The following is a 13,816-nucleotide window of genomic DNA, read 5'->3' as shown; positions in this document are numbered from 1 at the left end:
AAAAAAAAAGAACTTACTTGAGGAAACTATCCGTGCACCCAAATAGTTTAGCCCGCCAACTGTTTTTTATTCGGAGGACACGATAGACTGCGTAGACGTGACACTCTTTATATTACATCTTCTTCTATATATATAAAAATCAATTGTTGTTCGTTGGTAATGGAGTCAGTTGAAACGGTTGAGCCGATTTGCATAATTTTTGGTACAAACGTTCGTCATACCGAGTTAGGTTTTTAAAGAACAAAATATTGACCACGCCTATTTTACGCCCACTATTTCGATTTATCTAAAATCTTTATATTTGCCAAATAATGAAGATATCGGTTTTAAGTTACTACACGACATACTGTAGACTTTTCCTCCTATTCTAAGTATTTATTTGGGGCTGAGGAACTGACCACGCCTACTTTTTAATCTATATGTAAACCAATTGTTGTTCGTTGGTAGTTGGATCAGTTGAGACCGGCTGGAACTATTTGGATATTATTTTTAATGTTCGTCCTCCCCGATTTAGGTTTTTACGCTAAGAAAAAGTGACCACGACCAATTTTGCGCCAATTTTTTGATTTATCGAAAATCCTAATATTTGTCAAAATCATGAAGATTTTGATCAGTTAGTAAACGTAATATTGACTCTCCCCCCACTCCCAACCCTAGGTATCTGTTTGGGGTCAGAGGAACTGGCCACACATACTTCTTTTCACACTGTTTATTTGATAACGATTTAAGTCACACAAACTATTTATAACATCAAATGTATACTGGGTACTGTTCATCTCGGGTGGCAAAGGAATCAAAGCTTCAGAATCTGGCATTGGAAGCCAACTAATGGAGGGCATACTAAAATCACCAAGGATCAGAATGCGATCGGAATCTTTAATTTTTTCAATGATTTAATTTATTGCTGATTAATGCTGATTATAAATGTCAAGTGAAGATGAAGGGGGAATATAAGAGCAAGTTACAAACAATTTAGGTTTGCCCAATTTAATGGAAACACCAACAAATTCTATATCAAGAAAATCATTTAGATCAATTAGATTAGTGGTATATTTGGTATCAACTGCAATAAGGACGCCACCACCTTTTTTACAAACACAAAATTTCACTATTTAATATAGATGTTTTTAACCAAGTTTCGGAGAAAACCAGTACATTATAATTGAATCCAATGCTATCAATATATAAACTGGTTAATTTTGTATTAAGCCCCCTTACATTCTAAAAGCAAATAGAAAATGAGTCATTTAGTTTTTTGGCACCGAATCTGGTCTAAGAAGCAAATGAGCTAAATTATCGGATCTCTCCACAAGTTCTTTAATAAATGCCCTAGCAGGCCAAAATTCCTTTAAAATCAACTGTACGAAAATATTTTCAGGCACAACGATTTTGAAACATTTTGCTACATTTCTCCTCGGATTTATAACGATACCTACCGATGTTGGGTATGTTGATAATCCTGGTCACATTTACGCACATAATTGTTTCAATTTTGGTATTTTAGAAGGTTTGATAGATAACAATCCTTGAAGTATGAAATTGTCCACAGAGCTTCCCGTTTGTTATGGCCCCATATAACGGCCTCATTCACTTTATGGCTTTTTTGCATTAACTGCATTATCCAAATAGTCTTACTGGTATATGAAGTTTAAAGTGAAACACGCTTGAAATCAGATACTTTTATATAAAAATGTTTCCGGCCGAACTTAATTTTTTACTTGTTTTGGAGACCCCATAAAGTCCATATCTTTTATCATAGTATAATTCGAAGACGATTAAACAAATATCCTGTTCCTTAAACCATATGACATATTTCCATACTACTTCATACGAAGTAGTATGAAAATATGGTTTAAATGTAAGATATACTTAAAATCGGGTTGTATCCTTATCCGGGGGTTATGACCCATATCATGAACTGCAAAATCGATTTAAGGTATCGTGAAAGTTTAGGAAGAATTTCTGAAAGAACAGAAATCCTTTTCCTCTTCTTTTTTGCGCCCTTTATATTCGGTATTTCACTGATTGCAGTCCCAATGAATTGTGCATATTGAGTTCCCATCGGACGGATTATTGTCATGTGAAATAAGTAGGAAGGTCCACGTTTTGAAATGAGCCCCATAACGTTTTGTCGGTTATTTTTGTTTGTTTAAATGTGTTCGCATCTTCCAGCTGAAGCACGATGTAGATCCTGGAGTTGAAAGCTAAATGCCAATTTCAGACATGAAAGATCGCCATTTAACATCGTACTGCGTACTATTTATTTTTGATATTATTCAATCAGAATTCAAAACAATAAAAAATGTACACTTCTATATAGTTTTTAAATTGAAAAAATTTCACGCCAAAAGGATTTTTTTATTTATATTTAAATTGGCATATTTTACGCAATTTGTTTTTTTTTTTGCCAAGATTCCATTCCGAAGTTGTATATATAAAATAGGCTCTTTTTTGATTTTTTAGCAAAATTGAAAAAGTAATTATCTTTTAACTTTGGTTTGACCACTTTAAATTATTGTGACATCATCTATTCAGGTCCGTCACTCCAAAAAAAAAAAAAAAAACACATCACATTAGAATTCAAAAAAAAAAAAAAAAAAACCCTACAAATGTACATTCCCAAATAGTAAGTCAACATGATAAAAAATCATGCAAAATAAAACATTACTATTGTACATTTCAAAAGTCAAAATGAAAATTTTCAAATTTCACATTTTTACGTGATTTTAACGATTTATGTGAATCGTTAAAATCAGATCAGCGGTTTTTGAGTTATAAGCGTAGTAACTAACACAACTTTATTTTATATATAGATATATTAGAAGTATGCGTGGTGAGTTCCTCAGCCCCCAAATAAATCCCTAGGGTTGGAGTGAATATCAACATTATCTCGTGTAATAATTTTCAAACCGATATCTTCATTATCTGGCAAATATAAAGATTTTATATAAATCAAGATAGTGGGCGTAAAAGTAGGCGTGGTCAAAATTTTTTTTCTTTAAAAACCTAACTCGGGTTATGACGAATGTTTGTACAAAAAATGATGCAAATCGGATGCAAATCGAACAACAATTGATTTATATTGATTTATATATATATATATATATATATATATATATATATATATATATATATATATATATATATATATATATATATATATATATATATATATATATATATATATATATATTAAAAAAATATATATTTAAGTAAAAATTATAAAACTTTATTAACATTGCTATTATTAAGGATTATTCTGCGTGGGTACCTTTGAAAAGCTTATCGAGAGTACTCTCCATAGAAATAATAAAAAGTTTTCAAAATACTTCCCGATGCCGCCGAATCCACCCATTTCGGAAATTATCCTAAGGTAAGGATAATTATTCCCAACATTACTCCTACATTGATTAATTCAGCCGGTACAATATGGGTACCGTACCGTTGGAAGGCCTATCGAGAGTACTCTTCATGCCAATTAAAAAGTTTTAAAAATATTGCCCGACACCGCCGAATCCACTCCTTTATGAAATTAACCTGGGGTAAGGATAATACCAATTATTACAAGTTTTACTGTTAGCCTAATATCTTTGCAAAGGCGTGGCGGGTCTATGTTTCTTAAAAAATAATAATATCCAAATCTGAACCGGCTTCAACATAATTTGACTAAATTTATTTTTAGACCAAATTCTGTCCCACATTCCGAATTTCATTTAAATTGGAGGTACATAGCGTGTTTGGTGCATCAAATATACGAAATTTATTTATACATTTGAATTTCATTGAAACTACCATTATATGTAAAGTAAGCAATAAATTACTTCAGCCAATAAACCATGCAATGTGAAAGCAATCAAAGTGTTTATTTATTTTGGTCATTGGCCTGCTAAATACACTGTCAGAATAAAACAAACTAATTTATAATAAACAAGTTAAAAAGCAGTAAGTTCGGCCGGGCCGAACTTTTAATACCCTCCAAGGTCGGCGGTCAAAATATTTGCGTGCGCAAGGCCTTAATACAACCTTTAGAATAGTTTCGCGATACTATTCGGCATTTAATTTGATGCCATGGTCGATTTATACTAGCGAAGAGCGACCATCGGCTGTTATGGCGGCCCACTCCATTACCATGACCGGCGCTTGAGTTCTGGTGGCCAACTGGAGGTGCACATTTTCAGCTAACCTCTTTGGCAAGTAAACACGAACTTTGCTTTCCAGAGTACTCTAGACACATTGCCATTGTGCGCTGGAAATGAAGCGAGGAACCTCATTTTGTAACCATTCTTGGGTAGCGCGTACTGAGTGCGATGGTGCTGAGTTCTGTTAGAGTGTCCAAGGTCTGCCGCAAAAATGTTTGCGTGCTCAAGGCTTTAATACACCCTCCAGAATACTTTCGTCATAACATATTCCCCATAACGAGCGGAGGGCGCCCATCGGCTGTTATGGCGGCCTACACTATCACCATGGGCGGCGCTTGAGTTCTGGTGGCCAACCCACGGTTCACATTTTCAGCTGACCTCTTTGGCAAGTAAACACGATCAATGAACGGACAACGAATGTTTTCTCATCGGAAAAAAACCAAATTCGACAGTTAACCACTTTCAGCCAAGCGAAGCAACTCTTTATCTCTTTTGAGTCTATTTTCTTTCTGTTGCGGTGTATACTATACAATACAATAGCCGTTATTTTGGGGTCTATACGACGTGGACATACATAAGCATTGTTTGTCATAAGCCATTACCATATTCAAATTCGAAACTTGAAATAAACGGTGAATATTGTAGCTAAAATCATCAAAATATCGTATATAAGAAGGTGCCGTTAAATTGGAGCTGTGCGAAGACATGGACCAGCATAGACAATTTTCTGTCACAGGCTGTAGCATCTATTACGAACTTCAAATACGGTGGGTATTGTACCTAAAATCGTCAAAATACCGAATATAGGGAGGTACTGATATATGGGGCTATACGAAGACCTGGACCCGCACAGACAATTTTCTGTCACAGACTGTAGTTCCCATTCAAATACCAATTTTAAAACAATTCCGGTGAATAATGTCGCTAAAATCATCAAAATATCGAATACAGGGAGGTACCGTTATATGGGGGCTATATGAAGACGTGGACCTGCACAGACAATTTCGATAAATAATGTCGCTAAAATCATCAAAATACCGAATATAAAAAGGTACCGTTATATGGGGGCTATATGAAAACGTGGACCTACATATCCCATTTACGAACTTAACCTGCCTACTGTAAAAATAAACATGTGTGCAAAATTTTAGCCACCTATCTCAAATCATTCGAAAGATAGCGTGCTTACAACAGACAGACGGACAGACAGACAGACAGATATGAGTATTTCGAGGAGTTACAAACGGAATGACAAAGTTAATATACCCTCCATAGTACGGTGGAGGGTATAAAAAGTAAAAAATGTATATGCAAACAATACGTTCGTTTGAACATTCTCCCCCACGTAAAACGGGGAACGTTCAAGAAACTGGTCAATGACGTATGATGATACTGACTGCCATGGTATAGATGTTGGGTTGATGTTTTTGGAAGTTGTATAGTGGCGAAACTTGACTGTGACGTATACGGCTACACTAATTCCAACACAAAGAGTAAGATAGCTGATGGTATGATGGTGAATGGCTGCCAGTTTTATTAGTTGTCGAAAGCTTCCGATTTCAATGGATTTTAGCTGCTGGTGTAATGTAACGAGCTCAGCAGCGTGTGCTTCATGTGTATCATTTTTGTACCACAAACAAACGACAACTCTGTTTAATTGGCTACAGTAAACACCCATTGATTCTTTTGTGCCATTTGTCACCAAGTTTGGTGAAGGATGGTTGACTCCAAGTCACAAGCTTCTGACGATTCATTCAATAGGAAGTTCACTTTGTATTTGCGGCACGTATGGATCTGTGCATTTCTTCTGCTGTTAGCGAAATGAATTCGTCCCGATGGATGTTGCTGTCAATATAGTTTATTCCAACGACGGGAATCATGTTGCATAAATCATAATGCTGAAGATCAACTTATGAAAGGTGAATCTCAAATATGATAAGGGTTTTCATAACCCTTCCCTTACTTCTCATTAACACGAGATGGCGCAATATGAGCCTTGATGGTTTGGGGCTCCATCAGCAATTGATGTGGGGTAAGTGGCAATGGACTTATACGATCATGATGAGGACCCGTTAAAACATCGATGATTTTGTCTCTATATGTTTCAACCTTGATGACAGTAGTATGAGCTGCGTAGTGACGAAAATAATTGATTGTGTTGCCTTTCAATATGTTTCTCCTTCTTCACCTTATTTGCCAGCAAGTTCATTTCTACTTGCATGATTGCGAAGGTTCTTAGACTCATATCTTTATCCTTTCAGATTGTTGAATCAATAATAGATGTCTGATTCCTTAGCAGTTGCAACAGAATTTGCCTGTCTTCATTTGCCTTCTCAATAGTGACAGCCATTTTCCACACATTCTGAGTCCAAAACACCATGTAACAAGTGTGCGAGGTTCCCTACTATGTTAGGACTCCTCGTCTGCTCCGCCTGGGAAATAGGTTAAGTGTACTACATTCCAACTGCTTCTGTACTTGAATGCGATTTTCTGAAAGTATCTCACAGTTTCAATTCTAAACAGCTACCTTGCACAGTTCCTGAAGTGTTTTAAACCCTGTAGAAAAATCATTCATATCAGTCCAAAATGGGGAAATATCATAATAAGTGATCAATTTCCAATCCGCTGTCACTACCTTTGTGATTCCAATTCCATCAAAGTATATTATTCTTGTTGGGACAACCCACATTAACAATATGGCATCTCATGTTGCAACATCCTATACGGCAACGCTCATATAATAGGACGCCGTGCTACCGCCATTTCAGCTTGCTCAGTCTTGTTCTGTCTGTCACTCGAGTCTGACTCACTACATTGTAACTTCTTCATTCTTTTTAAATTAGTAGCTGTGAACGCTCATCATCCAATAAATCTTTACACCTTTAGTATTAACAAACATTGGCTTTTATTTCAAACCATAAAAGCACAACAAAAGTGGCGACGAGGATAGTGGAAATTGATCAATAATTGCACAAGTACATGAAAGGTTTGCCAACTACGTATTACCAGCAAAACCTGAAGATATGACTCTAAAGGATACAGTAGAGAAACTCAAGAAACTCTTTGGTAAAACAGAAACACAAGTCTCACAAAGATACAAATATCTTCAGCTAGCAAAAGGCGACAGCGAAGATTTCAGAGAGTACGCAAGCAGAGTAAACCTACAATGCGAACTATTCAAAATGAAAGAACTGAAAATCGACCAATTCAAATGTCTCATTTTCGTCTTAGGACTCAAGTCAGCAAAAGACAACGACATAAGACTTCGCTTACTAAAGGTACTGGATGATGAAAACACTACAATGAACCTAGATCAACTAGTAGACGAAACACAACGAATTTTAGATCTCAAATCGGACAACATTCTCATTGAACATCAATCAAAAATCGTCTGTCCACTCAACAAGCATGCAAAAGACTTTAAGAAGCACAAAACACCCAATTCACCCTGTTGGTATTGCGGAGACCTTCACTACGTCAAATTTTGTCCTTTCCAGAAACATAAATGCACAACATGCAATCAAGTGGGTCACAAAAATAACTTTTGCAACATCGCTAAGACTGGTAAGAATTTCAAATCATCATCTGAAAACAACCAGAACGAATTCAAGAAATACAGCAATTCAAGGAAATCATTCAAAACGAAGGCAGTTTTCAAAACACACAACATTAATTTCCGCGACTTAAGGAAATACACAACTGTCCTAATTAACAACAATTCTGTAAAACTTCAAATTGATACTGCGTCAGACATATCAATTGTATCTATCAACACATGGAAAGCTATAGGTAAGCCTAAAGCCTACGAAACTTTTGACAAGGCTAGCGACGCAAACGCAAACTCAATCAAGCTCCTAGCTGAATTTCAATGTGACGTCACAATCGACAAAACATCAAAAACATTAAAATGTTATATAACAGATATAGAAAAACTCAATATCATGGGAATCGATTGGATTCAAGCATTCAATCTATGGCAGAAACCAATAACCTCATGGTGTCATCAAATAAACTTCGTTGATGAAATAGCAGAATTGAAAACGAATTATCAATCAGTTTTTGATAACAGTACCCCAGGTCTGTGCAAAACAAGAGTCAACAATCACGAGAAACCCCCAGATGACTTTATAGTGGCTTCAATATCATTCGAAGAAGACATACGTAACGAGGTAAATGAAACTATGTCAGTTCTCCCAGTATCATTTAAAATGATCGTCGATGCAACAACAAAAGACACGGATTTACAAATGGTCCTCAAATACATTCAAACAGAATGGCCAGAAAGCAAGAAAAATGTTAACCCATCAATTATTCAATTTTTCAACCGCAAGGAAAATCTTTCAACGTTCGATGGTTGCATTCTTTTCAATAATCGTATAGTAATTCCTAAATCATATCAGAGACAAATCTTACAACAACTTCACAGAGGACACTTATCAGCAGAACGCAGCAAAGCCATCGCCAGAAGTTATGTTTATTGGCCAAACATCGACAAACAAATTGAAGACTTTGTTCGGAAATGCAAAAATTGTCAACATGCGGCAAAAAGTCCAGTAAAAACAAATCTTTGCCCATGGCCATTAACTTCACACCCTCTTGAAAGGATACATATAGACTATGCTGGTCCAGAAAAAGGTAAATATTATCTTCTTATCATCGACTCGTATTCAAAATACCCTGTTATCTACGAGACAACAACAACCACATATGCAACATTAAAAATGTTAAACGAATGTTGTGCACTCTTCGGAAATCCTGAACAATTGGTCTCGGACAACGGAACACAGTTCTGTTCAGGACAATTTGGGAAGTGGTGCAGCAAAAAAGGCGTTAAACACACAAGGACTGTTCGTTTTCATCCAAGTTCAAATGGACAAGCCGAGCGTTTCGTTGATACACTTAAACGTGCATTAAAAAAACTCGAAGAGGAAGAAACGCCTACGGAATCTCTCCAAACCTTCCTAGAAGTCTACAGATCCACACCAAATCCCAATGCACCAGAAGGTAAGTCTCCAGCAGAATACTTCATCGGAAGAAAAATGAGAACGGTCTTCGACGTTCTAAGGAAGCAACAATCGCCTGAGTATAACGTCAATCACAAAATGGAACAGCAGTACAATACCAAACACGGTACCAAAAACAGAGAGTTTAGCAACGGAGAATTGGTCTATGCAAGAAACTTCAAAGGAAACAAGTTACTGGACAACAGGCGAAATAGTCGAGCGTAAAGGGAAAGTCATTTACAACACTCTAATCGACGTTGGGGACAGAAAAATTCTAGTACGAGCTCATACTGATCAACTTCGACATAGAGAATCGGTAGAGTCAAGCAGTCAAGAACGACAAAAACTACCATTGGACGTACTACTTGAAGAATTCGAAATCGCTTTGCCTAACCAACAAGAACATTTTGCAACTCCAACAGGTTCACCAAACTGGACACCTCAAAGAATAACAAGTCGCAGACAACCAGTCGAACCTATTTCAAGATCACCTTCTCATCATAAGGAGGGAGATGTTGGGGCAACCCACATTAACAATATGGCATCTCATGTTGCAACATCCTATACGGCAACGCTCATATAATAGGACGCCGTGCTACCGCCATTTCAGCTTGCTCAGTCTTGTTCTGTCACTCGAGTCTGACTCACTACATTGTAACTTCTTCATTCTTTTTAAATTAGTAGCTGTGAATGCTCATCATCCAATAAATCTTTACACCTTTAGTATTAACAAACATTGGCTTTTATTTCAAACCATAAAAGCACAACAATTCTCAAACTTGTGTATGTTGAACAACTGACCCAAGCATAACGGTAGGAATAATAATGCCACAAGCATTATCGATATTAGTATGCTGCTTGACGTCTCCAATCCCTTTGACGATGGCCCTTCACTAATACTCTTTCTATGTGTAAGTGGTAGAGATTCGTTTTCATTTTCGCATAACGGAGCTAATCTGTCAACGACACGAACGACTCCATCGTTACCATTGTATATTCGAGTTATTCTGCCTACTGGCCACTGCATTACAGGCATGTTACCTTCATTGAGGATGACCAAATTACCAGGCTCAACGTTTGCTGATGGTGTGCTCCATTTCCTTCTTTATTGAAGAGTACTTTGGTATTCCGTAGACCCACGTCTCCAGAACTCATGCCTAATCTGCGATACTACTTTCCATCCGCTTGTCAATGATGTTGACGATTAGTTCGCTGATAGATCAACCTGTACCGTTAAAGGCTCTCCCGCAAGAAAATGACCAGGTGTTAATGCTGCTAGATCATTTGGATCGTAGAAATAGGTGTCAGCGGTCTGGAATGTAGAATTACCTCTATTTCGATAACAATTGTTTAGGTTAAGTACGCACTACTTGTAGTACGAAGCAATAGTTGCTTTGCTAAGCCACCAAAATGTAGAGCTCTTGAGGGAAATCTAGAAATCAATACCTTCTCTTGAGCATGTCTCGGCTATTTCCTTTCTGCTATTCAATTCAAATACTGTTTGATTCAATTCATCGAGCTAATTTTTGGCTCCTACAAAGTTTTCGCGTTGTCTGAATACAAGTTTCGACATTTCCTCCTTCGACGAACGATAAATCTCTTCAACGCTCCAATGAATGCGTCCGTTGTCAGGTCTGTAGCTATTTCCAAATGCACAGCCTTTGTTGCGAAGAAGACACACACCTCCTCGTATTTTGTAGTGGACCCATACACTGTTAGGTGGGAGATTTCTCGGGGGCACCTTACGCAATTTTGCACAATGTTGCGTGCCATAGCCTCCCCCTTGATGATCCATTATTTCAGTCCTGAGGTTGCGAGTAGCAAATCTGACCCACAGTGCTTATTTTCCAAATGAATCATGTCCAGGTTGAGTTATACACTTGGGTCGTTGTATGGTAACAACATCGGGTGTTTTGTGTCGTATACTAAGCTTGCCTCGTTCAACCTGCCTCTGTCATTAAGAAACGGAGTTAAACTGTATATGGAACTTAATTTGTCTAATGCTCCATATTTCCTCAACTGCTGTATTTCTTTCGCGAAATCCGATACCTGGATACAGCTCCATGTGGGTCAATACTTCTGTCGAGTTTCCATGCTTGCATTCCATAGATGATATCCCGTAAGCTACTCTTTGACGCAATTGCTGACATGTAGATTTTGTCTTAAATTCAAGATCAGTCCGATTTTCTCCATACTTTGAGAATGATTCCTGCCAGAGGGATTCATTTCCGTATAGAAATGTGCGTCCATAAAACCACATAATACATCCTGACAGCCGATCCGGTTTCACATCTCTGGATAAGAAATCTGCTGGATAAACCTATGTCCCTACATGTCGCCAATTATTGCTTAACGATCTGCCTTGTATATTTTTAATCTTCTTGGCAACGAACATCTTCAGTGTTGGAATTGATACAATACAATGTAATTTCTGAATCTGACCAATAAATAGTCCTTCGATTTTCGTAACCCAATTCGGCCTTGACTTTAGCAGTAAGTTTTGCTTCCAATTCAGCGGCACAAAGCTCTAACCGTGGCATAGTGATTACCTTTATTGGTTCTATTTTTGTTTCGAAAAAGGAGTTTGACGATATGCCTTCCATCTGGTAGTATAGCCCGAAGATACATCACAACTCCGTATGTCTTTTCTGGAGCGACCACAAAAATATCAGTCTCAATTTTTGTGTCTGGGCAATTTGAAATCATTTAATATTTTCAGGCTTTCTCGGAACGATAACCAATATGCTGCTGTTTCTGCTGGCAGTTCCTCGTCCCAGCCAAGTGTATTCTTTCGCGGCTGCTGAATACAGCTTTTCGCTGCTGACACCACAGGACTTACACTTTCTAATGGGTCAAAAAATCTTGCCAAATCAGATGTTATCTTCCGCTTGGTGACGGTGGTACATTCATTCACATTACTCTTCAAAAAAAAAAAAATTGGTCTGCTTGGGGAATTCATGTTATTCCCAAAACCTTGGTTGATGACTTCTCAAAATTGAGATCTACTTCTCTATCTTTTGTAGGAACTCCAAGCAGCAGGTTCACGTTTTCGTAGTCTAGATCCTGCTTCCAGTAGTAATGTATTAAGCTGTTTCTGCATCTCAATTGCCGTTATTAAACTGTCAGACCCGCACATGCATTCGTCAACATAAAAATTCTTTAGAAGAACTAAACCCCCAATGGATATTTTTGTATGTTCATATCTGCTAGCCTTTTCAGACATCTTGTAGCAAGATTGGGGCGCACGTCGTACCATTCGCTAACGTATTCAACATATAATGTTGGAGTTCCTTGCCTGGCGTGTTCCTCCATACGATTAGCCGATATTTGCGTCGACTAGTACTTGTCTATACATCTTCTCACAAATGAACACAAATCTCGGTAGTCTGAAGCGCAACACGTGAATAGTCTTGTCCATCCTCTTTGTTAGGAAGAATGGATCCCATTCTTTCGGCTTTACTCCCAGACAATCCAGTGTCAATAACGATTCTTGAATACTGCCATGAAAGTTCTTTATTGATCTGCTATTGCCAGACATGTTTGGCAGGTTTAATATCCTCTCAAGTATAGTTGACACTTGAGTTCTCCTGTTGTTTTATCTGTCTTGGAGTGTTCTCTATGCAATGTTGCCACCAAGGAAACTGCATATTACCCACGGAGGGTTAAAATATTACACATTTGGGGAAAAAATACACCTGTATCAAAATTTTTTTTTGATAAAAGTTACTTTTTCAACACAAATTACTATATAGCTCAAAAATAGGCGTAAATTCATTTTATATTTTCCAATTTTTCCTGCTCATGTCATTTTCCAATTTTTCCCGCTCAGATAGTTTCTTTTTTTTGCATTAAATCCAATAAAATGGAAGAAAATGAACCGAAAATAAATAAAAATACTGCAACCGGTGAGCTGCAAGGTCAAGGATCATCCCAAGCGGCGATTACACAACCAACTGACAGCGGTACATCAGACATGGTGCCGAGAACCCAACTATTGGAACTGCAGGAGGAGAATCGCAAGATGTTAAATAATTTCAATGCCCAACGGGCCAAACTGAAGGAGTTGTTTGTGCAAAAGGAACAAGAGCTGAATGCACTGAAATCGAAGTTGACGGTGATGGAAATTAAGGCCCAAGAGGAGATATCTTCTCTGCAACAATTGGTGCAAGAAACCGTCGAGGAATCTGCCATCTGCAAATCAGAATTGGAACTTCTGAAACAGGAGAATCAACATATTCTACAGGAAAATCGACAATTACAAGAAAGTTTGCATTCAGCCTCAACGTCAACGTCTCAGGAACTTAGTAGCTTGGCACCCCAAGTCCTGCACCAAGTGAAAAAGACCATAGCACGGATAGGTAAAAGTGGTGACCCTCACAATCCTTCGGCTGGTGACACGGCAACAGATGAGGCGCCTCGGCGAAGAACGGGAAAAAGTCAATAAACATTTGGAATTGTTACAGGCCGATAATGATTTCCTCTCTGGCCGTTATTTAGCCACGGCCGAGGAGATTGAAAGTCAATACATTAATTTACCAAACAACGTTGAAGAGTTACTGGAAATAAATCTAAGACAGCAACAAGATTTGATACAGGCTCGCTTGGGTTGTGATTATGAGAAGAAACGTTGTGTAACGTCCCTGGATGAAATACAAATATTACGTGATTAATTGG

At 37.6% G+C, this 13,816-nt stretch overlaps 2 protein-coding genes across 5 annotated transcripts in view; one reads left to right on the top strand and one right to left on the bottom strand.

The window, feature by feature from the left end:
• LOC101896317 (protein gustavus) overlaps positions 1-13,816 on the bottom strand; it is a 150,746-nt gene that overhangs the window by 38,825 nt on the left and 98,105 nt on the right. The window lies entirely within an intron of this gene.
• On the top strand, positions 10,087-13,731 carry LOC109613917 (uncharacterized). The gene has a single exon (XM_059131955.1). The coding sequence runs from the start codon at positions 13,005-13,007 to the stop codon at positions 13,584-13,586; it is 582 nt and encodes a 193-aa protein (XP_058987938.1). The 5' UTR covers positions 10,087-13,004; the 3' UTR covers positions 13,587-13,731.

Source organism: Musca domestica, unplaced genomic scaffold, assembly GCF_030504385.1.
Source record: "Musca domestica strain aabys unplaced genomic scaffold, Musca_domestica.polishedcontigs.V.1.1 91, whole genome shotgun sequence".
NCBI lineage: Eukaryota > Metazoa > Arthropoda > Insecta > Diptera > Muscidae > Musca > Musca domestica.
Note: the sequence above shows the minus strand (reverse complement) of the source record. Positions and strands in the feature narration are given on the sequence as shown.

Excerpts from the sequence above, each read along its gene's own strand:
- LOC109613917 (XM_059131955.1), top strand. The coding sequence starts at position 13,005 with ATGGAAGAAAATGAACCGAAAATAAATAAAAATACTGCAACCGGTGAG.